At 38.9% G+C, this 25,286-nt stretch overlaps 1 protein-coding gene across 2 annotated transcripts in view; it reads right to left on the reverse strand.

The window, feature by feature from the left end:
- Nucleotides 1–1,219: 1,219 nt before the first annotated feature.
- GPATCH2 (G-patch domain containing 2) overlaps nucleotides 1,220–25,286 on the reverse strand; it is a 173,207-nt gene continuing 149,140 nt past the window's right edge. For both annotated transcript variants that reach the window (XM_029935649.1, XM_029935650.1), the window contains exons 9-10: nucleotides 13,780–13,868; nucleotides 1,220–1,573 (exon numbers count right to left, since the gene is read on the reverse strand). In XM_029935649.1, coding sequence (XP_029791509.1) covers nucleotides 1,353–1,573; nucleotides 13,780–13,868 — 310 coding nt within the window. In that variant the 3' untranslated portion in view covers nucleotides 1,220–1,352. The remainder of the gene's footprint in view (nucleotides 1,574–13,779; nucleotides 13,869–25,286) is intronic.

The raw sequence follows: 25,286 nt of genomic DNA on the forward strand, positions 1-25,286 counted from the left end.
TGTAACAAATGTCCCACTCTGGTGGGAGATGGTGATAATGGGGGAGACTGCGCATGTCTGAGAGCAGAGGGCATATGAGAAGTCTCTGTACCTTTTCCTTAATTTTTCTGTGAACCTAAAATTGCTCTTAAAGAAACAAAAAACTCCATTAGAAAGGTGATTCCCATGTGTTATCTTGGCCTTTACGAAACTAATAAAAGCCATTATAAATATACTATCAGTCCTTAATAATGAAGATCATCTTCTAAGCTAAGAGCAATTTAGGATCCCTGGCATTATAAAGCAGATGATTCCAAAATAACAATAGGAGGAACATAATAAAAATGACTTGTTTTTGCTTTGTTTTAAAGTAACTACTTAGATGTTAGAAAGGGCATATCATTACCATTCATTTTCTTGTTCACCTTGTAAATGGTTTGGGTCACTGCCAGGGATCTGAATTCTTGGGAGAGCCATTTAAATTTTCAAATAAATCGATTTGATAATTCAAATAGGTTACTCCAACTGAAAATTAGTTTACCACAGTTGCGTTGATCTCAAAAAGTATCAACCTTTGGGAAGAGAGAGGTAGAAGTAAGTCTAGATTAATAGAATTTACAGTTCAGTCATGGTGAGTTGAAAAAATACATTTTCTTTCAATAATTATTTTATGTTCTAAATGAGGTAAAATTTGTAAAAATCTGCAAGTCATGTTGAGGGCACTCCGGTGATAACAATGATGAGGTTTCTTTTGGTAAAAAATGTCAGAGGGAAATATTAATTACTGTTTGTCAACTGTGAACTTGATTCTACCCCTTCCAAGGAGAGATGAATGGGTATCACCCCATTATGGAATCCTCACAAAAATGCCAGATTCAAGGAATGTGAAATTGGCAAGCCTTTCAAACAAAGATTTGCTTAGGATTTCATTGATGTGATGATCGGAAACCCCATCCTTTCCAGCCTGTCCCATATGGGAAACCCGTGGGTGTCTCAACGTTTGCCTGGGCATTGCATACACTGAGTGAATCAAGCTAGAAAAGACTGACCGATGAGATCAAAATAAATAGGGGAAATGAGCTGTTCTGTACATCTAGGAATAACTGAAAGTTGCAGAAAAAAGTTTAAAGGTAAAGGTTTTCACTTTAGCACCAGTAACTGTGAGGGAACCCCCTTTCTATCACGTGGTGAGACCAAACGCAGTCAGGACGCTAGAGTGAGGAATTTGAGGCAAGGTAGATTTCTGCTTCAAAAACGGAAGCTATGTTGTAATTTTAGGACAATGGAATATACATATACATATATATGTATACATATACATATATATATATACTGAATAAAAACTGTAAAATATTTCTTCTTTCTTTTTCTTCTCAGGCGGGTTTTCCTGAATTGGGAGTGGCAGGTGCAGGGGTGCTTTTTGGTAGAGGAAATCCGAGACCTAATCCTTTTGGCCTCTGCATGGCTTGAATCGGCTCCGCGATCCCTTTGCCGTCTCGTCCAAGGCCTGACCCGGGTGTCCAGCCCATATTCTGGAGCATCCGGTTTCCAATGTTGCTTTCTAGGATTGGCTGGGCATTTTCTCCTACAAATCCTGAAATTATACAATGACAAAAAAAAAAACCCCAACAACCCCCCAAAACACGTTAGTACAGACACAGATGAAGATCCCTTTTCAAGTAAAGAAAATCATATTGTCATACATTTTTCTTTCAACAAGGTACCGGGAGAAGGGGGAGGAATGTGGTTTATTCATCTTGGGAGAAGGAGCTTGTAGTGGTAGAGAGACCGAAGGAAGAAAGATCGCGTTGAGAGTTTCAGCTATACGACTTGGGAGCTGATTAAGAGATTTAATTCCTGGGCCTTTTGTTTTCTCTTCTGTAAAGCAGGTGTAACAGTGTCACTGCCTACCTCACAGAAAGTTGCCAGGATCAGATGAGATCGTGTGGGCAAAGTATTCTCAGTAAATGATATAATACAAAGAGATTTAACTTCATTGCTGTGTTAGCATCAATGATAAGTCTGAAGACCACCAACATACGCCGTAACATCTTACACAGGCTAGGGCCTTGACATTCAGTAAAACTAATACCAGACCAAATAAAAAATCACAACTGATGACATCCTAGGAATTGTTGACATTGTTCTAATCCTCTGGTTATTTATTATTTGGTCTATAACTATGCGCCCTTTAATTCCTTTCTTCCCCATTCTTCCATTTCTATGTTTTGATCGCTACAGAAGGAGGCAAGAAGGGGAAAATCGAGAAAAAAGAATATTACAGTGATAGCACTATATATAAAGTAATCCTTCCCTTTTCCCTCCATAGTTGATCTCCTACCTACCCTCATTCCTGAGTTTGGAAAAGGAGGTTGGACAGTATTTACCATGAGATTTAGAAATAGCTGTTATTTCTCCCATGCTTTTAGCAAAGACAACTGAGAGACGCACCCATTTTAAGCATTATCAATTTGATGGCATTTTCAAAGACTGACTTTAAAAAAAGTTTTTATTTATTTATTTTGAGGGCACAGAGTCTGACCTGGGGTTTGATCCCTTGAATTGTGAGATCATGATCTAACCCAAAATTGACTCGGATACTCAACAGACTGAACCACCCAAACTCCCCCAAAGATTGACTTTTTTTTAATGTTTCTTATTTATTTTTGAGAGACAAAGAGAGACAGCATGAGCAGGGGAGGGTCAGAGAGAGAGGGAGACACAGAATCTGGAGCAGGTTCCAGGCTCTGAGCTAGCTGTCAGCACAGAGCCCAAGGCAGGGCTCGAACCCATGAACCATGAGATCATGACCTGAGCTGAAGCCAGATGCTTAACTGACTGAGCCACCCAGGCGCCCCTAATTTTTAACTTAAGTTTTCTTGTAGGCTTTTCTGGAAATAGTTGAGCATATGAATCGTACATCTGATTCAAGGGAAAGAGCAGAAGTACCAAATCTCTAAAGTAGAGGGACTGAGAAATTAACAAATGTAAAAACCAGGAACCTCAAGAACCTGGGTTCCCTCCTTTGATTGCAGACTCGGCCTTGCTCTGTGTGCCCCAGCTATAGCACAGGCTGGCACCCTGAGAGTGGTCCAATTTTGCTCATCCTAGAGCAGCAGCTGTGAGACTGTGGCGTATGAAAGGAGACTGGAGCAAATCTAGAGATAACCTGTTAAAAGCAATCAGGACTCTCAAATACAGAACATTTCTTATGGGCACTCCCCTTGCAGAAGAAGGAAGTGACTATCAAACAAATACTGGAGTTTGTGTGGGAAAGGGGATGAGGGCATCTTAAAACAGTCTTTATTTTACTGAGAACATATTTAGTCCAATCTTCTCTATCAGAGCTTTCCAAGAAGTCTGTGGTAGAACTCGAGATCACAAACTGGCAGGGATGCACTGGTAGCTCATCCTTCCCTCCCTAGTCCTCCAGGAATAAAGTTGTCTCACTTTTCAAAGATTTGAGTATGTCTCTGGTATACACACCAGCTCAGCTCTGGGGCCAGCATATTTTTGCTCTGCAGTGTGGGCTGTCTTCCTGGGCAGTGTGAGGGGTGAAATGGACAGCTGTTGACAAGATCACTCACTACTCTCGAAGGCTTGTGAATCAGATGTCTTTTTGGCATCGACCCACACCCCCCTCCACACCTTTTCCATCATCATCGGTTTTTCCTCCCTAACTTGGGGATTTCGAGGGTACCTTCTACTCCATCCCCATTGCCCAAGAAGGTTGGGACTCTTTGTTCTTCTGCTCTAAGACTATGCTTAGGATGGTTAATACAAGACACAGAAGGATCCTCCTGCCACAATAATAATATAAAAGTTACTTATGGGACTGCAAAGTGTAGTGTTCTACTTCTTGGCCTAGATGGTGGTTACAGAAATGGTCAGTGCACTATTGTTCTTTAAACTGTACCTATGCATTTCTGTGTATTCATTGGTATATATATTTCACAAGAAAAAAAATCATAAAAGAAATACCAGGGCTGAACCAACAGTTTCTTTTATGTGGTACTTTGTATCTGGCATTCTGGGGAAAAGCAAGTGGCTTGTCCCTCCTGATTCTGACTTGTACAAAAAGGAAACTGGAATGAACTAGAAATACGTTTTGATAACTGATACTTACTTACTATAACCAATTGCTTTTCAAAGCCCTTTTATTGGACATTGTGGTAGTCTCACTCCTCAGTACATTTTAGGACTGAGAATAGATTACATTATTGCCATTTGCTAAATTAGTTACAGGGAGTAAGTAAGAACAAAGTTATCGCAATAATGAGTCTGTTTTGGGTTTGTCATCTTGGGTCTTAGCTCACTGAAACAGGTACCTTAATATGTAATGGAAAAAACCCAAACAGCTTGAATGGCAATGACTGTTGTCAAAGAAAAATTCATAATTCACATTATTTACTGCTAGACTAGGGCAAATATATGCATATATATGTATATATATAATCTCTCTGTGCACATATGCACACACATACACACATATAAGAAATGGCCCTCTTAGTTACACACACACACACACACATACACACACACACACACACACACACACACACACACACACACTCCAAACAATGAAAAGCTGTTTGTCAAAACTCTTCCCTAATATAACAACAAAAAAAGCAATTAGGCTTTTACTTTGAAATTATGATTATGGTGGCAACCGAGACAGATGTCCAAGATATCTAATATTTTCTGAACAGCCGTCGATCGGGAATGTGAGGCTGAACAGTGCACTAGCGTTCCGCCTCACATCCCTGATTTTTCAGTGATTGCCATGAATTAGCTTAATTCCGTCTCTAAGCTCCAATCAGATCCGAGGTCTACTGGTGCTCTGGCCGCACATCTGTTTAATCATACCTTGGATACAAGAGCTTGTGAAGGTTCAGGTTTAAAATCTGTTTCATATTTAAGAAAAAATATGAGGACAATTTAATATACCTCTTCAAAAATTGCTAAATTGTGGTCAATTCGCAGTTCCAAAGTGAACATCAAATGGTAACTGATTGAGTATTATAATTTCAAATGTTGGTATTTCAGGCATGGTGGTCCCAGGAGTGGCCACACTGATCCTTCCCATGCTTGTGGTTTTTACATATAGAGAAAAAACCCACTCCTCTGTATTTAAGTGCTTTCGTCTCTCTTCTTCATGAAACTAAAACAAAGCATTATTTTGTACTTTGAAGTAAAACAAAAAGAAAGGGGAACATTTAATTTCTCAAACGCTAATCTTTCTGCATAGAAATACAGATTCCTGAAAAACAACAACAAAAAAGCTTTTCTATACAACCTTAAAGAAAAGGTAACAGTTACTTCATTTTTCATGGACAATGATTCTGGAGTGAGATCTACTATTGGTCTCTCTTCTCTTTTATGAGATTAAGACTTGGGAGTGGAACAACTCTGTCTCCGCACAGCATCCTACAACCTTAATTTCCTTTCCTTTTGCTCCTGGCAGTGCTAAATCGTTTAAGTCCTTTCCTGGAAGGCTCTCCTCCTGTTTGGGCAATTTTAGCAATCCACAGCCTGCTATCCCTCCCGCATGCTCCCGTTCCCAGCCCCCTTTACTCGGATCCCTCATATCTATGACCACCGAGTCACTCCTTTCCCCTCAAATCTTCCGGGGAGTATTGTGGATGGTAATTCACTTGCGTAATTGGCTCAAGAGATGAAAATCTTGTATCAGCCTCTCTTAGCTGCTAATCTGTCCAGCTGACTGCAAGCCTAATTGGCAGCTTGTTTAGTAATTTGGCTTTAAAGTGTTGTATTGATGTTGGATAAACAGCCAATGGAAGTGGAGGTCATACATGCTGCAGGGTTCCTACATAACAACTCGTGTACCTGCTTCAGGCCCTCCCCTGTATCCAGACGGCATTTGTGGTATGCACTCACTCTTTCTTCCCGTCCTCTTCTCCCTAGTACTTTTCTAGCCAGCTTCGGGGCAAGGCTATTATTATTATTATTGTTATTATTTGCAGTTATTAAAATCATGAGTTATATTACAGTCCTCTGTTCTCAATAACTAATTTAAGGACATGGATTGTTTGATCACTGTTAAGAAAAGAAACAGCATTTAGCACAGTTTGAGGTGTGAGAAAACGGTAGGTGTTACTACTCTTCCAGATGTTTTAATTATTTCCTTCTGAATATAGAAAAGCCTGATTCAGACCATTCTGCATTTTATCTGCAAAACTGCAGACATTTCTCATTTGAATTTTTGTTAAATCAAATCAGTTCGAATCATTAATTGTCTACAATACAAAGCACATACTTTAAAAATAATAATAAAAATTTAATGTAGAAGTAATTTCCCATTCTTTTTCTCCTCAAGTGATGAAAACTTTGTAAAAATTGGAAGACGTAATCTATATTGACATGTTTGGAGAAGGAAGTGTTTTTATTAACAGATATTTTGGTTATACAGAAATATATTTCTTATGGAATTATAGTGAATCAAAGAATAGTCTTCAAAAAACTAAAAAAAATCTTAAAATTGTTATCAATTCTAAAGGCACACAGTGATGTTTATTCACAATAATATAATCAGGAACATGTATGGTCTGCCTATTATATACCACGCACATAGTTTATTTGTGAGTATTATGACATTTATGATCTCCATTCCTCATAGCAACTGTGCTGGGAAGGAAGGACAATCAGCCTTGGAGACATGATGTCACTTGACCATGATTACCCAGTGAGTAAGTTAAGATTCAAACTTTGGTTAAGTTTATTCCAAAAGCCTACACACTTTCCATGAGAATTAATGGCAATCAATAGTTTTAGTGATGCTTCAAATAACTAAAAAAAAAAAAAGAAAGAAAAAAACCCTCTTTGGGCTATAGGTGAATTGTAATAATAACTTCTCTCAATTTGCAGCAAAAAATCCACTGATACAGGTGAATAACAATAATAATGATGTCTGCAGCGCTGCAGGTTACAAATACTTCCATATCTACCATTTCCTTTGATCTTTCTCATCAATCTAAAAGATAGGTATTATTGGTTTCGTTTTACAGATGACTCTGACATTTGAAGAGGTAACATACCTGCCCAAAGTCAACTAGCTAGAAAGTGTCCCAGTTAAACCATGAACTCTCATTTGAGTCCAAATGTTACTGACTCACTGACTGACAATTTAACTTAAAAATTTAACTGTTACGTCATTTCTTCTGCCACATTCTCCCAAATGACTAAGATTTTACTCTATTCACAAATTTCAAACTCCTGAAAAATTTCTAGTCTAACCTAGCATAGCAAGTCTGTCTGAAAAGAGTGTTTCAACGTTCTTGAAATACTTAAATATTCATTCTGCTTGCTATAAATACAGCTTATCCGTCTTTCTTTGACAGATATTTACATTACAACTTAAGTTTTAGTTGTACTTACTAAAAACAGCATTTACAGGGTTTTGTTTTGTTTTTATCTATAATAATAATCCCTGAATTTACCTGATGCATTTACTCCATTTACATTTATTGTGATTACTGGTATGTCTGGATCTATTTTTACCTGTATTATTTAATGCTATTTGCCTCACATTTCTCTGTATTTTTGTGAACTTCTCTACATTTTTGTTTCTTCATTTTTGGCATCTCTACATTTTTGTTTCCTCCTTTATGGTATCTACTGCTTGTTTACACCAGCTTGAAAATTATGCCATATTTTTATTCTTTTGGTTATTACCTTTCAGTGTCAATATGCATACTTGACTTATTATTTCTTCACACTTCCAGACTGTTGTCCAGAATTTTACTTCCATCTTACTTTTATATATTGAAATTAATCATCTTCATGGGCACTGTCACCATAATTATTAACTTTTATACATTCAATATTTTAGCTTTATGGACATGTTTAATAATCTCTTTGCTCACAATTCCTTCTTGATTTTGATTCTCTTTTTATGCATCCCATTTTCTTCCTACATGAAGTGCTAAGTTTAGCAATAATTGGTCTTTACCTGAAATTATCTTCATCCTCACTCTTGGGAAATAGTTTAACTGGAAATAAAACTCTATGTTGATTATTTTGTCTCCACACTTTGAAAATATTATCTCTTATCTTCTAGACAGTACTTGTGTTTTCAAGTTTGCTACCGGTATAATGTCATTCTTATGTACATTATATCTTTTCTCTCTGGCAACAAAGTTCTTTTCTTTCTCTTTGGTGTTCTTAAGTTTTATTACAATGCATTTTCTGATAAAGACTTGTATACTGTTTGAATATGAAGATTCACATTTTTTTCAGTTGTAAAAATTCTGTCATTTTCATTGAATTCAGTCACCTCCCAATTCTTTCTACCTGTTCTGGAAGATGTATGTATGCTGAACTTCATTCTCCTTCAAGTCTTCCAGCCATTCTACCTGCCATATTTTTACCTCAGTACTTCTTTTAGGTAATCTCTTCAGATCACTCTTTAAATCTGTTTATAACATCTTCTTCTTCTTCTTCTTTTTTTTTTTTTTTTGGCTCATGAGATCACTTCCAGTAGGCTTTCATTTGTGAAATAAAAAGAGTCCTTTAAGGGTGTAAGGCATGTAGCACTAGAATGGCTTTGTGTTTGCTTTAAACTCCATTTTTTGTGTGTGTGTGTGTGTGTGTGTGAAATTTTTGGCTTGGTATAATTTTAAACTAGAAATTCATGTGAGAGTAGGTTCTTGTTACAAATCTTCAGTCTTCTACCTGAAGCCCAGGTGGAAATGAGATTATTTTTCTGTGCCTGTAGGTAGAGTTTTGTTTCTAGTCTGCCCTTTTCTGAGGATCAAGATTTCCAGAGATTCTGGCTTGATAGGATCCTCACTTACACTAAACTCCCCAGCTTAGCTCCCTCCCCACAGGGGCACTCACCAAGACGCTCAGGTGTCCTAGATTGGGACAGTCCTAAACTGGGAGTGGGCAAGAGGGTTGCTTAAAATCTTTTCTGGTCTTGTCCATTTACTTTCCCCTTCAGTCTCAACTATACATCTAAACAGACTGCTTTACATTTTGTTCAGCATGTCCAGGTATGCTGTAGTTTGAGTATTTTCTCATTATTTAGTCTTTTATATTGTCAGGAACATAACTGTTTTCTATCTAATGTGGATGCTTACTCTTCCCTTAAGTATTCCTTATACCAAATGGAGAACTGTTTAAGACTCTCCTAAAACACCAAACTGAAAGGTAGTTTGGTGATGCATGTTTCAAGAGAATGAGGGTGATATGTCTCCTAGGCTTTTGCTATAGGTTCAGATATAGTCTGGCTTCAAACTCAATACCAACAATCTTCTCCAAAAGTTTGCCTGTTTTAAAATCCTGGAATAGATAAGACAAACTACAGTGGTCACATAGGTCCAGCAGTAAAAGAAAAGAAAAATAAAATTAGGACAACTGAAGAGATACAGCACCTTAGAAGGGAATTGGTTACACCAACCATTTCCTGATTCTGATCAGCGTGACTTTTAATTAAAAGCACACTTTTTAAAAAATATTCACCCATTGTTATGATTTACAATTTGCCTTTATGGCCTTATGTATTCATAGAGATTATTTCATTTTTGAAATATCAGTAGGATGCTGAGGACAAAGTCAACAAGTCACAAAAAGCTGTAATCCAACCTCTTGTGTGTCCAAGAAATCACGGTTACCCTGGAGTAATATCTATACCAAGACATTAAACTTCAATAGGCAACACTTTACATAATTTAAAATGTATAGAAAAAAGGTTGACTCCTTACGATGAATATTTTTCCTATGATATTTTGATATTTGTTCAATAGAAAGCAAAACAGTAACAAGAAAAAAGATGCAAAAGAGTAACAGCAAATACTAATTGCGGGTAACAATGAATTTAGTAATGTATAGAGGACAAAGCATTTTTTTTTAAAATGTGGTAGCCACGGTATTTCAGAATGCACACTGAAATCTTTTTACTCTCAAATTCTCAGTAAGCTATGACTTCTACCAAAAACACAGACCATAACCAACATTGCTGACTGCCTTTTAAAAATGTGTTAATAATCTTCTTCCTATTTTGCTCACTGCTTTTCTTCACCTTTACAGATGACATTTTTCAAACTATAAAATGCATTCTCCTGGCAAATCTTCTTGCTTCAACAGTTCTCAATTTTATAATAGTAAATCTACATCCTTTGCTACTGAGACATCCACTATCTTTTGGTATGTGACTTTGAATGAGACAGAGAACAAGCCATACATTTAAAAATCAATATCTAACCTTATCAATATTCATTTTACTTTGTCGATACAAAATACAAAGGTGAAAGAGCAGTAAATAAGCTAAAGCACTGAAATAAATTTGGTGTTCCTGTCACAATTAATAAATGTTCAACCGATAACACTGCTGGCTAGTCTAAGCCTTATAAAAAGAATGAAATTGTGCTTCAATGCTATTGCTAAAACTGGGTGAGTAAGATTTTCAACACAATAGCAGGTGAAGATGATCAGATTTGGGGTTATTAATTTCATAGGAGACTTTAAAAATGTATTATTTATTATGGTTACAACATAGAACTGTTTATTTTTAGAGTCTTAAGTTGTCGTATGAACCCTGTTCAGGATTATAAAGTTAAAGCGCCACATTATAGTTTCCTGACAATGTTTTGGTAAATGTTTTCTGAACCTGCTGGGTGACCACATAATATTTCACATATAAATCAGAGAGGATCATTAAACAAGATTCGAGCTGTCCTTATTTCGAAAGAGAGGCAGGTATCTGTACTTGCATTTTTCCAGCTTAGAGTGAATGTTGACTAAAGGCGGAAGAAACTGAAAATGTACCTCAATTTGGTGTGTTATTTGGGAGGTCTGCAGGAGCCTATAAGATGGCGAGAATACTCACTTTAAAGTAGTTCTGTGTGCTAACTCAACTTTGGAAGCTTGCAAATATAATTGACTATTAGGAGAGACTGAATATACTTCAGAATTTGAAAATTACAATTTTCAGAGACAAGATGATCTACGATTCATAACCTCATTATCAAAGTGTATTTATGCAAAAGCATTTCTTACTTGAATTTGGATAATAATCTTCACCTTCGAGTTGATTCATTAGTATTAGAAGATATTCTTTTTAAAACTGAGGACTTTTAAATAACCTCATTCTCTTCCTCTTTGAGAGGAACAGTTATGCATGGATTTGAAAATGCATTGGAAATGAGTAACATAATTCTCTTACTCGACTACTGTGAGTAATTACAAAAATGCATTTAATTTCTATGAATTTTATTCTTTAAGCAAAAAAAAAATCTAGCAATATAATCAAAATCCTGAATCTTAAGAGAATCACAACAGTTTTGAAATATAAATAACATCTGGAATATGCTGGTATAAGCTTAGGAATGTTTTAGGCTAAAGTTTAATGTTTATACCCATACTCCGTATAAATGATTTCCTCTGATGCTATTGAGATGTAACGCCAAAATCACCTTGTAGAAATAATTATATTATCCTCTCCTCAACCATTATGCATTTTCCTTCTCACTTCACATATGTTCAGAGTGATCGAACCTGACCCTGATATTCTCTCTTCCTGATTGCCGGCACAAAGGTGCTTTAGTCACACTCTTAAGATTGTTCTACTATTTCTGCCACTAATGTCTGAATCATTGAAAGATAAGAGAATTCAGGGACCATTCAACTGGAATGGGGCTATTAAAGAATCTTACACCTGCCTTATGAAAGATTTGAATTGAAGAACTTAAGACATGTATTTGATCTAAAAGTGGCTCTATGTTCCTGCATAAAGAGATATATTAGAAGTATTCTCACGAAGGTTCTGTATCTCTACACAGCAATACTGAGATAAGTCTTCCATGAAACTTAGGACTTAATAGCAAGTTCAAATAAACATATGCAATGCAACCGTCTTTACAAATGTATTCTTACACAAAGGCCATAGTATGCTGTCATGGAAAGACTAGGGATTTGGAAATCATGCAATAGATGTAGGCTTGAAACCTCCCTTGGCCATTCAATAATTATGTCTTCTCAGGTAACAAAGAAAAAACCTAACACTTCTCTGAATCTTAAATTTTATGGTGTAAAGTGATGATAATGTCACCTAGCTCACTAAGTTGTTACAAAGACAAAATGAAATAATAAAGTTTCTGTTACATACTAGGCACCCAGTAAGTGGTAAATATTATCTTACATAAATGTGAACACATTCCACACACAGGTGCTTCTTACTTCCAAATTCTGAAAACTCAATACAGCTACAAGATGAAGATCAATATTATATTTACTCATAACCACATGCCTAATTTCATAATGTCGCCCTTCATATAGATGGAACAGTGGCATTATGAGTGCTCCAACTGTAAGGCACGTGATATTTTTAGTACTGAACTACAGGAGAGATGCTCTAGATAGAAAATTAAAGCTTCACATCTTTGATCTCTTTGAAATCACTATTTCAAGATATTTCCCCCCTTCTCACAGTTTATTCTCCTGGTTGACATGAATCTTATTTTCATATTCTATAATTCACAATGGAAAAAATAACTTTTCCTATACAAGGTTTCCCAAATGAAGTTAAGAGAAAGTTTATAAATCTGAATGGTTAGGAATCCCAGGCAATTGGCCAAAGCTATTATTCTTTGTAACTGACCAAGTACATTGAAAATATTTCTTAGAGCCAGTTTGCTGCTCTCTCCATGATGGTTAATTGTAGTTTATTCCTATGTGGGGTGTATACATTTTAATGCCCAGCCGGCATCCTCCTTTCATTGGTTTTTATCTCTGCCTTCCTTAACCATTGCTCTTGCATGAGATTTTGTTCACATTCTAATATTATTCCTATCCTTCAGCACCAAGCTTGAGTCTTTCAGGAAGGCTTCTCTGGCCTACTGACTTCCCTCTGCTCAGCATTTGTGACTTCCTCTATTCCACACTCTTTACAATGGCATGCTCTTTGGGGCGCTTGGGTGGCTCAGTTGGTTAAGCATCCGACTTTGGCTCAGGTCATGATCTCATGGTTCATGGCTTCGAGCCCCGCATCGAGCTCTGTGCTGACAGCTAGCTCAGAGGCTGGAGTCTGTCTTTGGATTCTATGTCTTTCTCTCTCTCTGACCCTCCCCTGGTCATGCTGTCTCTCTCTCTCAAAAATAAATAATAATAAAAAAACATAAAAAAAAACCAATGGTATGCTTTTCAAAGGATGTGATTTTTGAGGTAGAAATGATGAGAGATTTTTATTCTAATGCAGGTTTTTTTTCTTTTAATGCCCAAAGTGGGGCTTGAACTCATGATCCTGAGATCAAGAGTCTCCTGCCCTACCAAAGGAGGCAGCCAGGTATCTCTGTTCAAATAGGGAAAGACACACTAGGATTGTTGCGGAGCTGGGGCTGGAACCAGACGGACGCAATCATGGTTCACTTTCCATCCTCCATAATGCGGGCCTTGGGTTCTGAGGCTGCTCGTCATACTTTTGAATTGCTTCCTGTTAATCTCTTCCAGGGTCATTTGCCTTTTCATCTATTTATGCCTTGTCTTCCCAACCAGTCTACACATTTCTGCAGGCCAAAGACACAGCCTTTGAAGTTTCTGTATCCTTTAACACTTCACACAAAGTCTTGGGTTTGGGCAGGTGTGTGGCAAGTATTTTGTTGACTGACTGCCTGGAAAGTCTGCACAAGGAACACGCAGTACAGCCTGATGCCAAATGCAAACAATCTAATAGTGGTTTGCAACTATGCTTTTTCCTCCATGCGAGTGACTTGGAATTAGCTGTGTTTTCTTCCCGATGACTTATGAACTTTTATTTGTGCTCCGCCCCAACCCCTTCTTGTTTACCTGCTGTGGTAGGTCCAGGCAGAGGTGCAGCTTTTCTTCTGCGTTTGATATCTCCAGTGCATAAGGATCCCAAATGCATGCTTGTTTGCCTACAAGTAATTATCAGAAGAAACTATTAACAAACAGGAAAAAAATGACACATAAATACACAGCTTGGATAATCTGAACCTAAATCAAAACATTCTCAACAAAGATGGAGCAGCATAGTAAAACCACCAATCTTGTTTATATCGAAACATAATTACGTTTGTTGACAAGCCTTCAGCAGCTAAATGCGCCATCATAAATTGTTACTGGAATGAATAATATAAAAGGAATGCTTTTTAATTTTCAAAACTGGCAATCTTTCTAGCTCAACATAAAATCAAGCACTGTTGCTTCTGACAGGAAAATAGCTAAGATTAATTATCTAAAGAGATCACAATATTGTTGCTAGGTTATCAATTGGTTACTAATGCTTTACTGTCAAAGCAACATTTATTACAGGAAAACTATGATCAATTTTTTTAGGATATTATGTGGCAGTGAATTCTCTTAAAACATTTTAAACAGATAGAAGGAAATAGTGATGTTCTTTCTTATAACTCATATGATTAGAATTCTTTGGTTAATTGTTTATTAGCCAGATGAAGAAATATAATTTGAATGCATTAATGCTGGTCTACTGTTCCTAAATAGCTTAACGTGATATTGAGTTATATTTGTAAACACATGATAATATAAGAACTGAGAAGCAGAACTTCTGCTATTCTTGAAACTAGTTAGAACTGGATTATGTTGCCTAATCATGAACTCCTAAATTAGAAAGTTTTGGAAAAATTAGAAATGGCTCAATTAGAAATAAAGAAAAAATAATACCAAGTTGGAAAGGATTTAAAAGTCTTCCAACATTTGAAGCTATAGAGGGGCGCTGTTCATTTCTTGGATCATAATCTCTGATGTGGGGTTGGGATAGTGTCTGGGGATCATGAAGCAGAAATAAATGATGCATGTTTACTATAGCACATGTTCTTCTAGTAATTCATAGAGATGTCTGGGAGCATCGTGAAGTTTTATAGCACCTGTAGGGGCCAAGGGCAGGCAGCCCCAAGATGGGGCACTCTGGCATGCAGATTGTATCAGGCTGAAAAAAATCAAGGCCCAAAAGCCTGAAGAAGAGACTTTATTCCCCTCTCCCCTACCACAACGGACGGAAGGAATTTTGATAGAGGTCTTGTTCCAGGAAGAAAGCTATCACCATTAATAACTACATTATAATATGAACTAAGTATGACAGGGAGGAGCCTAACAAGCCCTGTGGATCAAAGTCCTCTCTCTGTCCCACTGTTTCTGAAAGGCCCAGCAAACGCTTGGTCTTTCTCGAATCTTCTCGTGCATCACATTCCTTCTCATCCGTGTCCCAGATTCCCAACCCCCCTCTCCGTAGCGTGGGATGACATATATGCTCCTTTTGCGGACTGTTTTTGGAATCTCATGTCTGTGTGGGGTCCCTGTATGTACAAAATTTAAGTTCTTTTTATCCTGTTAATTTGTCTCATGTCAATTTGATTCTTAGTCCGGCTAGAAGAATCTTGAATGACAGAGTAAAATTATTCTTCTCCCCTACACACCTAATTTGAAAACAACCAGATTACTAGAGACAATTTAGAAGGGAAAAATTCATTCAGGTACAAACCATACACATACACTCAGGTATTTAATAGAATGAAACATTGGAACTGGGGAGTTTAATTACATTACATATAGGTTCAAGCTATACTGCACAAAGTAAAGTATAATAATGACCAGGCTGATCCACAGTCACATAAATACACTGTGAAAGGATATCAATATAGGCAGCAGCAAATAGGTATTTGTCTTGTTTTTTCTTCCTTTTGTATTAAGTGTATACTGTCTCTCTGTTAAATATTTACAATTAAAAAATGTTTATTTATTTATTTTGGCGGGGAGGAGCAGAAGGGGGTGGAGAGAGAGAAGGAGAGAGACAGAAAATCCCAAGCAGGCTCTGTGCTGTCAACACAGAGCCCAATGCCGGTTCCAGAGTCATGAACTGTGAGATCATGACCTGAGCTGAATCAAGAGCTGGATGTTTAACTGACTAAGCCACACGGGCACACTAAATATTTACAATTGTTAAAATATTTTTAAAAATTGGTTCATGCAGTGACTAAGTTTGCAGAAATACACACATGCACATATATATATGTTGAAATGTTTATAGACATGCAAAACTAATATTTTTTGTTGGATTTTGAGGTGTGGTCTTGGTCCCAATGTCAAGAAAAGTGAATTGTTATGATCATATCTATTAAAATTTTTTAATGTTTATTTATTTTTGAGAGAGAGAGAGAGAAAGCGTGAGTCAGGGAGGGGCAGAGACAGAGGGAGACACAGAATCCAAAGCAGGCTTCCGGCTCTGAGCTGTCAGCACAGAGTTTGCCACGGGGCTTGAACTCATGAGAGCCGTGAGATCATGACCTGGGCCGAAGTCAGATGCTTTAACTGGCTGAGTGAGCTACCCAGGTGCTCAAGATCATACCTATCTTTTAAAACTATTAGAAATTTTAAAAAACTACACTAGTATCAGAGAAGACACATTCTTTTTATACAAAATTAATGAATTCTCTCGTTCGGCAAGCATTATTAGCATGTACTATTGACTTAGCATAAGATCCCAGAGTTGGAGTAAGGAGGGTAGGAAAGAAGAGATGGAAGATACAAAGGTCATGGAATGTCCACTTCTTATTATTGGAGGAGTTTACAGTCTGAAAGGGGAAACTAAGTCATGAGTACATAAAACAATCAAGGACATTGGTGGCAGTGCCAGGCACTGCCAACTTTATTAAATATTACTAGAGATTATATTATTTAGTCCTTATAACAATTCTTTTTTTTTAAGTTTTTTAATTTACTTTGGTAAGGAGAGCAGAGAGAGAGAGAGAGAGAGAGAGAGAGAGAGAATCCCGACCAGGCGCCCCACTGTGGATGAAGAGTCGGAACCACGAGATCATGACCTGAGCTGAAACCCAGAGTCAGACCTACGGAGCCACCAGGTACCCGGGTCCTTATAACAATTCTTAACATGTTGTGTTGAATATACCTTTCTTCCTTAGTAGGTAAATATCTATGCTTCAATGGAAAACTATACTTTTAGAGCATAGTTTTCTTGACATCAGATTCTTTATTTTTTTTAAATGTTTATTTATTATTGAGACAGAATGAAACAGACCATGAGTGGGAAAGGGGCAGAGAGAGAGAGAGGGAGACACAGAATCTGAGGCAGGCTCCAGGCTCTAAGCTGTCACCACAGAGCCCGACACGGGGCTCGAACCCACGAACCGTGAGATCATGACCTGAGCTGAATTCGGACACTTAAGCGACTGAGCCACCCAAGCGCCCAACTTGACATCAGATTCTGATTCTACGGGAGTGAGTTTACAATTCTAAGTTATAGATATCTGAAAGCAATGGGAAAACAATCCTTGTCTATAGAAATGCAAATGAACTGTGAGAAGGGAAAATCCTCCTTCCTGTGGAAAAGCCAGTTCGGCATCCCTTTGCACATTTATGTTCACATTCCTTACTCCTTATAAATTTGTGCTTGACTTTGCCCTTGAACCCCTTATAAGATCTGCCTGGTTCCCTCATTCACTCATGAGTTAAATAACATCTCAAATACATACTCTTTTTATATTTGTGAAATAGTCATGATTTTACCTTCTTGTCCAAAATTATCTTATCCATTAACATCTTTGATCCCTCATGGACCCCCCCACCCCCAGTGAAAGACTCCACTAACACTGACCTTCTGCAGAGCATACACAAGAGAGGTTCAGATATCAGGGATAGCTGAGAAGGAGGGGGAGGTGACATTGTGAAAATGGGAATAGAGTGGGGATCTGGATTCTGAGGCAGGGCCTTTTTGCTGTTGAGCTGTGAAAGCTAGCCCACGGACCATACACTTTTGATCTTCTTTTTTTAAACATAATTATGCTAAGTGAATAAGTCAATCAGAGAAAGACAAATACCGTATGATTTCACTCATGTATAATTTAAGAAACAAAACAAATGAACATATGGGAAGGCATGGGGGAGAGGAGAGAAGCAAACCACATGAGACTCTTAATGACAGAGAACAAACTGAAGGTTTATGGGAGGGAGGTGGAAGAGGGGCTACATGGATGATGGGTACTAAGGAGAGCACTTGTGATGAGCACTGGGTGCTGTATGTTAAGTGATGAGTCAGTGAATTCTACTCCTGAAACCAATATTGCACAGTACTTTAACCAGAATTTAAATAATAAAAAAAAAGTAACCCTCCTCCTCCCCCCTGCAACACACACGTACACACAAATAAATAACTTTATGTACTTGCTGGTTAGGTTTCCTACACCTGTTGCTGAAAGTATTTTAAATGATAAAGTTTGTTCCCGTGAGAGATTCAGGAGTAGTTCAGGGCGTCTGGGGAGCAGTGTTCCAAGAAGGGACTGTATCATATGAAGGGAGAAGAATGCTGGGGTTGGATCATGGGCCATATAAGGCCACATATGCTCCACGAGGCCTCTGGACCTTATAGCTGATGTGGTGTCATTAAAGGTCATTTGGCAAGAGAGAAGGTTGGACAGATTAGAATCCTGGGATGCTGGTAGGCAGGGGGTTGGCCAGAGTTGATCAGGGTTTGCAATATCTAAACACACACTGCCTCCCAGGTCATTCCTCTCTGTTAGGATTGAGAGCAATGTGCAGCCGCCACACCATGGAACTTCTTTGTGTTCCATGTGTGTCCTCGCAGAGAGGAGGTGGGAAGGGATGGGCAGGCGGTCCATGAAAAGTCCTGAGTCTGATATTCAAACAAGCAAAAACAAGAAACGAAACAAAACAAAAACACAACGATGCCAGATTTCATTACTTTCAGATACATTTAAAGCTCAAACTGAGCTAAAAAAAAAAAAAAATCAGCCAGGAGCGTCCTTCTTAAGAAATACACGTCTAGAAACAATTAGAAGAAATACTGGGGGGCCTGACACACCACAGCTGCTCATTGTGACCACTGACATTGCCGGCTTCCATTGACACTGTTCTTGCACTAATGGTAAGTAACCGGAGTCTTCCGATTGCTCGAAAACCATTCTCTGAAGTCAATATTGCCTTTCAAACTTTATACTATTTTTTATACTATTAAAACTTATTAGGACGGTCTGTTTACAAACATGGTGAAAAACAAGCCCCAGGAACAACTCCCTCTTTTAAACCTTTCTCCTCACTGCTGAACCCCAACCCCCTTTGGGGTGTCTTTGCAGAAGAAATGGAATAGGAAATTTTCATTCAACTCCTCTCCCCCACCTTCAGCAGAGCTCCATATAGGAGAAGAGACAAACATTCAAGGAGAATAAGTTAAAGTTAATAAACTCAGGACATTGAACCCGAAGACCTGAGCCATAAGAAAACAAGCTGGTTGTATTTCAGTAATTCTATCAGGAAGTGACTATCTGTTACAGCACATTCAGAGATCCGGATTATTGATCAGTAAGATTACCCCATTTGGGCTTGCCCGCCCCCTTCTCCTTTAGACAGGTGCAATGAAGTTGCTGTAAATAACACTAAGTAAGGTCTCCTCTGTTATTTAGTTGTCACTCTTAATGTAAACCATAGCAGATGCTTTTTAATTTGAAATCAATGGATGTTTCAAAGGCAACCCTGTTGCTTTGGTCTAAATGAGTCATTTGGTTCTGCAGAACACTTGGATTACTACTCAAGGTGATAGCTGGCAATTTTGGTTTTTTGGGTTTTTTTTTGTGGTGGTGTTTTGAAGAATGATAATACACTTTCCTGTAAACAGACCCTAAGTTCTTAAAAATAATGTTAAGACTTTTTTGATAAGGCGCTGCAAGGAAATTACAAACCATGTCTGTGTTACTTTGTTTCCATTAACAGTATTGGCTGCAGTGGAGAGGGGACAAAGCAAAACCTGATAACTTTCTAACTACTGACACCTTCCTGATTAGAGGCAAACAACTATATCTTTAAGTGGAAGGTACGAGGAAATAATGCTGTTTTGTTTTGGATTACTAAGCCCTGTCACTTAGTTATGATCTGAAACATGGCTTCCCATGTGTTAATTCTGAAAGTTTTCCTATTACGTATTAGAAAAGCAGAGCTCGGAAAGAGGTCTTTGTTTTGCTTATGAAACGGACTTCACTTGGTTTATGCCATCATCCTTTTAAATGGTGTGGTGGTAAGAAACTGGGCATTTTATCTGAAGGAAAAAAAAACGGGGTGGGGGGGGAAAGCAAAAAAAAAAAAAAATCCTAGTGAAAACCACCTTCCCCGAAAACTTGGCTTTCGACCTGGGCTGACGGGGATGGAAGCAGGCTGTGTCAAACACAATAATATTAAAGGGGAAAGCGTAAGAACTTGTCTCTTCATTGTATGCATTTACAAATAGAGGCTTTTCAGAGAATTAGGCCTAGTTAAAGTAGCCCCTGGATACAATGTGTTCCCAAGCAGACCCGGACAAGCTGCAGAGGAGAGACAAACAGATGTGACTCTGGGCCCTGGCATTTGGCAAGAACACTCACTGTCAGTTAGAAAAATATGAGCCTGGACAGGGCATCAGCTGCACGGAAGGGGGCAGGTCTGCCATGTCACGGGAGGGGTACTCTGGTGGCGGAGAGAGGGATGGGGCTGGAAACTCCAGCTCCTGGGAACTTCCTCTTCTAGATCCAAATTGCCCTCTCCTCCCCTTTGTTTGATGTCAATATGTCTCAACGCATTAAGCTGAAGGAGTTAACAACAGGATCTCGGTTTTCTGTATCAAAACTCAGTGAGTATCAACGGCATGGAGCATAAGTACTTCTGCTAAGATTGCTTTATATCCTTGTGTTTATTGGTGTTTTCTTTCCGGGCCCCTTCTTGGACAGGAAGCTCCCGTTTTATTTGGGATTGTCCGTCACACTTCGACCACTTGGCAATCCTGCAGCCTTCTCTCTCCACGGCTTTGGTCATTTGACTTCACATCGTGCCTCGGGCCCTCCTCCCAATCCTGACTTCAGTAAGGGGTGGTTTATGTTTTAAAACTTAGTACTTGTGTCCCAGTAAGTGGGCCCTTGCTTTCTTCTGGACTTAAACTACTCGTCATAAACCTTCTGGTATCTTAGTTCTTAATAGATTTAGGTCATGCCTGGATCTCCCCAGATGCTAGTCTGGCCCTGAAATGCAACCTGGTGACTGAGGCCGTCTCTTTCACTGCCAGCAGACCCTTGCCCAAATCTCCCCGCCCCTGGCCCCCATCTCTGCTCACCACGTACCTGCTGGGACCATTCTTGACCCTGCGTCTGTTAACTTCCGATTACCTGTTGTCTGAGGCGCTACCCCTTGGACAGGGATCTGGCCTGCCAGTGTGCAGCGCCTATGGACAGCTGATGGATCTGTCCTGTCATTGCTCTTCCACCCTGTCAGAGTTCAAGTCCAGACCCACTTCCTCCCTGTCTGCTTTATCCTGCTATAGTAACTGGTGGCTGGTGGCTGCTGCCAGAGCTGAGGTTACCCTGGGCTTCCGATGTGCTGGGGAGGGTGCTGATCATAAGCACTTCCCTCCTGTAGCTCCCAGCACGGGAGGCAAGTGTGAGGGAGGGCCCGCTGGGTCGGGGGCTTCTGGGGAGCTCAGGGGACTGGCTGCACTGCCCAGCCAGTCAAGGACAGTTCTGGCTCCCACAGCAGGGTTCCACTGGCTCAGCAGCCATGAGGGAGGAGGGGGGGTGGGAACCTGTAGGTGGTCCAGGCACCTTCCGAGGCTGCCATTTCCCCTCTCCCAGCTGGGTCTCTCAAAGAGCATACTTGTCGCCATACTTGTGAATGTCGGAGGAAGACTTTACCAATCTCGGGCATGGTACTTAATCCCTCTCTGTCTCATTTTCTTTTCCTTCAAGAATTGCGATTAGACTAGTACTTACCTCAAAGTTGTATCTGAAGATTTTATTTAGAAATCATTTGTGTACAACATTCGGCACAGTGCCTGCACAGACTAAGCCATCAGTAACTGTTAGCTGATACATTTATTGTTCTTTTATCCTCACTTTACAGATAAGCGGTCCAGGGCGTAGAAAAGTTAAATAATTTACCAGGGGTCACACAGTTAAGGGAAACTGATGGGAAGACTTTGTGGTATAATACAACCAGAAGAACAATTGGTGCAGTGTTCCTCAACAGATACCAAATAAAGACATTATAAACTCATCACGTCTAAACACTATCCATATGCTACAATTCATTTCTAATACACGAGTAGGGTTTTTTTGGTATTTAATAGAAAAGTTAAATTTTTCTTTAGTGCTTGATTCTGTTCACTTTAAATGTACCATAGCCCATAAGAATTAAGTACTCATTTTTCATTTCAAATCTTAGGAGAGTCTTGCAAATCTGAAGCCCCATGCCTCAGATTTTCTCTTGACTTCTACGTGGTATTTCCTACTTGAAAGAAATCTTACTTCCTCCCCGGAAGTAAGTGTGTTCTGTGCTTTATCTAAAGCCCTGAGGGTCTGTATTCTAATGATACCCTTCCTTGTCTGTATTAATAAATACAACTTCCATATCCTTAAACAGCTCCTTTAAAAGCCTCTTTTTGTACCTCTTTATCATTCTAAACAAAGGGCACTTTTGTTTAAAAGGTGTTGGTGATTGTCTTCTGCGACTCAGGTAGATATGAGAACATCCTGAGTGTGTGTGAGGATATGTTCACATCTAGAGGAAAGGTAAACATTCCATTGAGCAGACTATTCAGTAAGTTTCTCAAAATCTAGTTGGGGTAGATGCTGTTACATCTGGGTGTCCATGGTGCTGACATTATGCTTCCCACGTGTCCAAGTTCTACAGATATTTTTAAGGCGCTGCTAGTCACCAAGGCCACATATGAGTGTGATCGCTAGAGCAATGTAGTCTACCCACTTGGAAAAAATGTCCTTTCCATGTTTCTTAATTCCACCCATTTTTTTTATTAATGCTTTTTATTTATTTTTGAGAGACAGAGAGAGACAGCTGGAGCAGAGGAGGGTCAGAGAGAGAGGGAGACACAGAATCTGAAGCAGGCTCCAGGCTCTGAGCTAGCTGTCAGCACAGAGCCTGACATGGGGCTCGAACCCACAAATCGTGAGATCTGACCTGAGCCGAAGCCGGACGCTTAACCGAATGAGCCACCCAGGCGCCCCGAGTTCCACCCATTTTTAAGGTATGATCTTTTCCCCTTCAGAGTCCTCCCAGGGCCCTTAAACCTAGACTGTCTTCCTTGTTTCTGACTTTCCCTACCTCACCATCCTTCCAAGAGCTTATTCTATCTCACACAAATCTGTGCTTGTCTCAGATCTCTGCGGTTACACTTATCACATGGTTATGGCCTCAAATTGTGCTCAGATTAGAGAGCGTTGTCAGCTAAATATGCACCAGGACAACCTGAGGCCAAGAAACACGTGCAGTTCACAGAACCCAGCTTTACTTCCGTCATACAGGAGAAGCACAGGAAGTATTTACTGAACTAATAAACTACTGTAAAAACTTTTTCCTTAACACTTCACTTGGCAGTCAATCATGCATAACACTTCCACTTTCTTGAGGTGTTACTTAAATTGACTCAAAAACATTCATTTAACGATGAATGAAACATGACTATGAATCAGGTATCCTACTAGATGCCAAAAAACCAGAGCAAGATGGCTTCTACCATCAAGGGGCTCACACCCTAATGCATGAACAAGAAATTACTATACAATTTCTTAGGTCCACAGGGTTGTGGTAGCAGACCACCCTTTTGGGGAAACTGAGGAAAATTCATTTCGCCTGATTTCAAATTTGGATATTGTCTCTCCAAACAGAATCTAAGATACTTGAGGCATCTTGGAGTATCTTTTATTCTTCACACCACAGTATCTAGGAGACAGGAGGCACTTAGTAAATAGATATTGATTTAATTTACTCATTTCTGAGCTACAACTATACATTTTTGGGATCTGTTTATCTTTGATATTTAGTATAGAGTTTCACCAATAAACTTACTCTAATTTCCTTAAAAAATGATACAACAAAGCTAGTATTGACTCTTAGGAGGGCTTAAAAATGATTCACAATACACATGATTTCCACCCCCCCGCCACACCCCGTTCTTTTTTTTTTTTAATTAAGTAGACCCCATGCCCAATGTGGAACTTGAACTCACAACTCTGAGATCAAGAGTCACATGCTCTACTGATTTTTTGACTATCTCCATTAAATGCAAGAAGATATGTGTCTACCTGTGAAAAACTAGGATGTCGATCCTGATAACATCTTGTATCTTATAGAAAAGAACTGGCAATTCAAACTGTAGATTCAGATACAATCTCACATTCTCTCTCTGATTATGACCGTATACAATGTCTCTTAAGATGTTATGGTTGTCATTTATAATATCCATTAACAATCTATAGGATATTCCTAATATTCTGAACTTTTTTGAGTGAAGCCCATGCATTACTCATGTTCGTATCCACTTCATCCAGTGCAGTATGTTACACTTGAATATGTTTGCTGAATTGACTGCTTATTGTTATTTCTGACTATAAACCAAGCTTTAAGCTCAGTTCTGAGGGAATATTCTGGACCAGACATGCTGAATTTCTTTCTTCCACTGGCCTGAAGGAATGACAAAGTTAAAAGGGCAGCCAGAGAATATATTTTATTATTTGAATACGTGTTGGTTTCCTAAGTCCTAGAATTTATTACTGAATTACCCGGAACATCCAAACTCATTGAGTGCCAACTACATATAAGGTGTTATGCTAAATATTTTCACATACATTATCTTCCTTAATCCTCCCCAAAACCCATACAGGTCTGAGGAACCTGAGGTCCAGAGAAAATGTTACTTATCCAAGATCACATAAACAGAAAATGAAGTTATTGTATTTGAACCAAGGGACGCATGTCTCAAAAGAATCATTTTTCCCCCAGACCATACCACTTCATTCGACTTAGTTTATTATACTCCATTTAATAAAGGTCTACTGAAAATGTAATGCATGCCATGCCCTATGCCATAAAACAGGATTGAGAAATAAAAAAGATATGGCTTTCATTTTCTAGGGGTTAAAGTCTACCGATCATGTGGGAAAATAATTTCAACTCAATATTCAAAGAGAATTCCAAAGCTCAGCCTAAGCCCCTCGGTGAGAGAAGGCATCTGAAGAGCACAGGGGCCCTGAAGTGCACATGCCTTCCGCCATGTTTGGGGCTCTGTCAGCAACTCAGCCAGTAGGGAGCTAGAACACATGGAGATGTGGGAGATGACACTGCCTTGCACACAACAAATGTGAGTAAGTTCAGGGAATCTGTCCATTCACAGTGATTTTAGATTCTTTAGAAAAGAAAGAAGGGGCCTGTTTGACTGAATTAATCAGTTTATTATCTAACACGACAGTTGAACTCAGTGGAAAAACGCCTGTCTGTAATTGTTGGTACACCTAGCTTTAGACTGTTTTGTA

This window comes from Suricata suricatta, chromosome 3 (genome assembly GCF_006229205.1).
Source record: "Suricata suricatta isolate VVHF042 chromosome 3, meerkat_22Aug2017_6uvM2_HiC, whole genome shotgun sequence".
In the NCBI taxonomy this organism is placed as follows: domain Eukaryota; kingdom Metazoa; phylum Chordata; class Mammalia; order Carnivora; family Herpestidae; genus Suricata; species Suricata suricatta.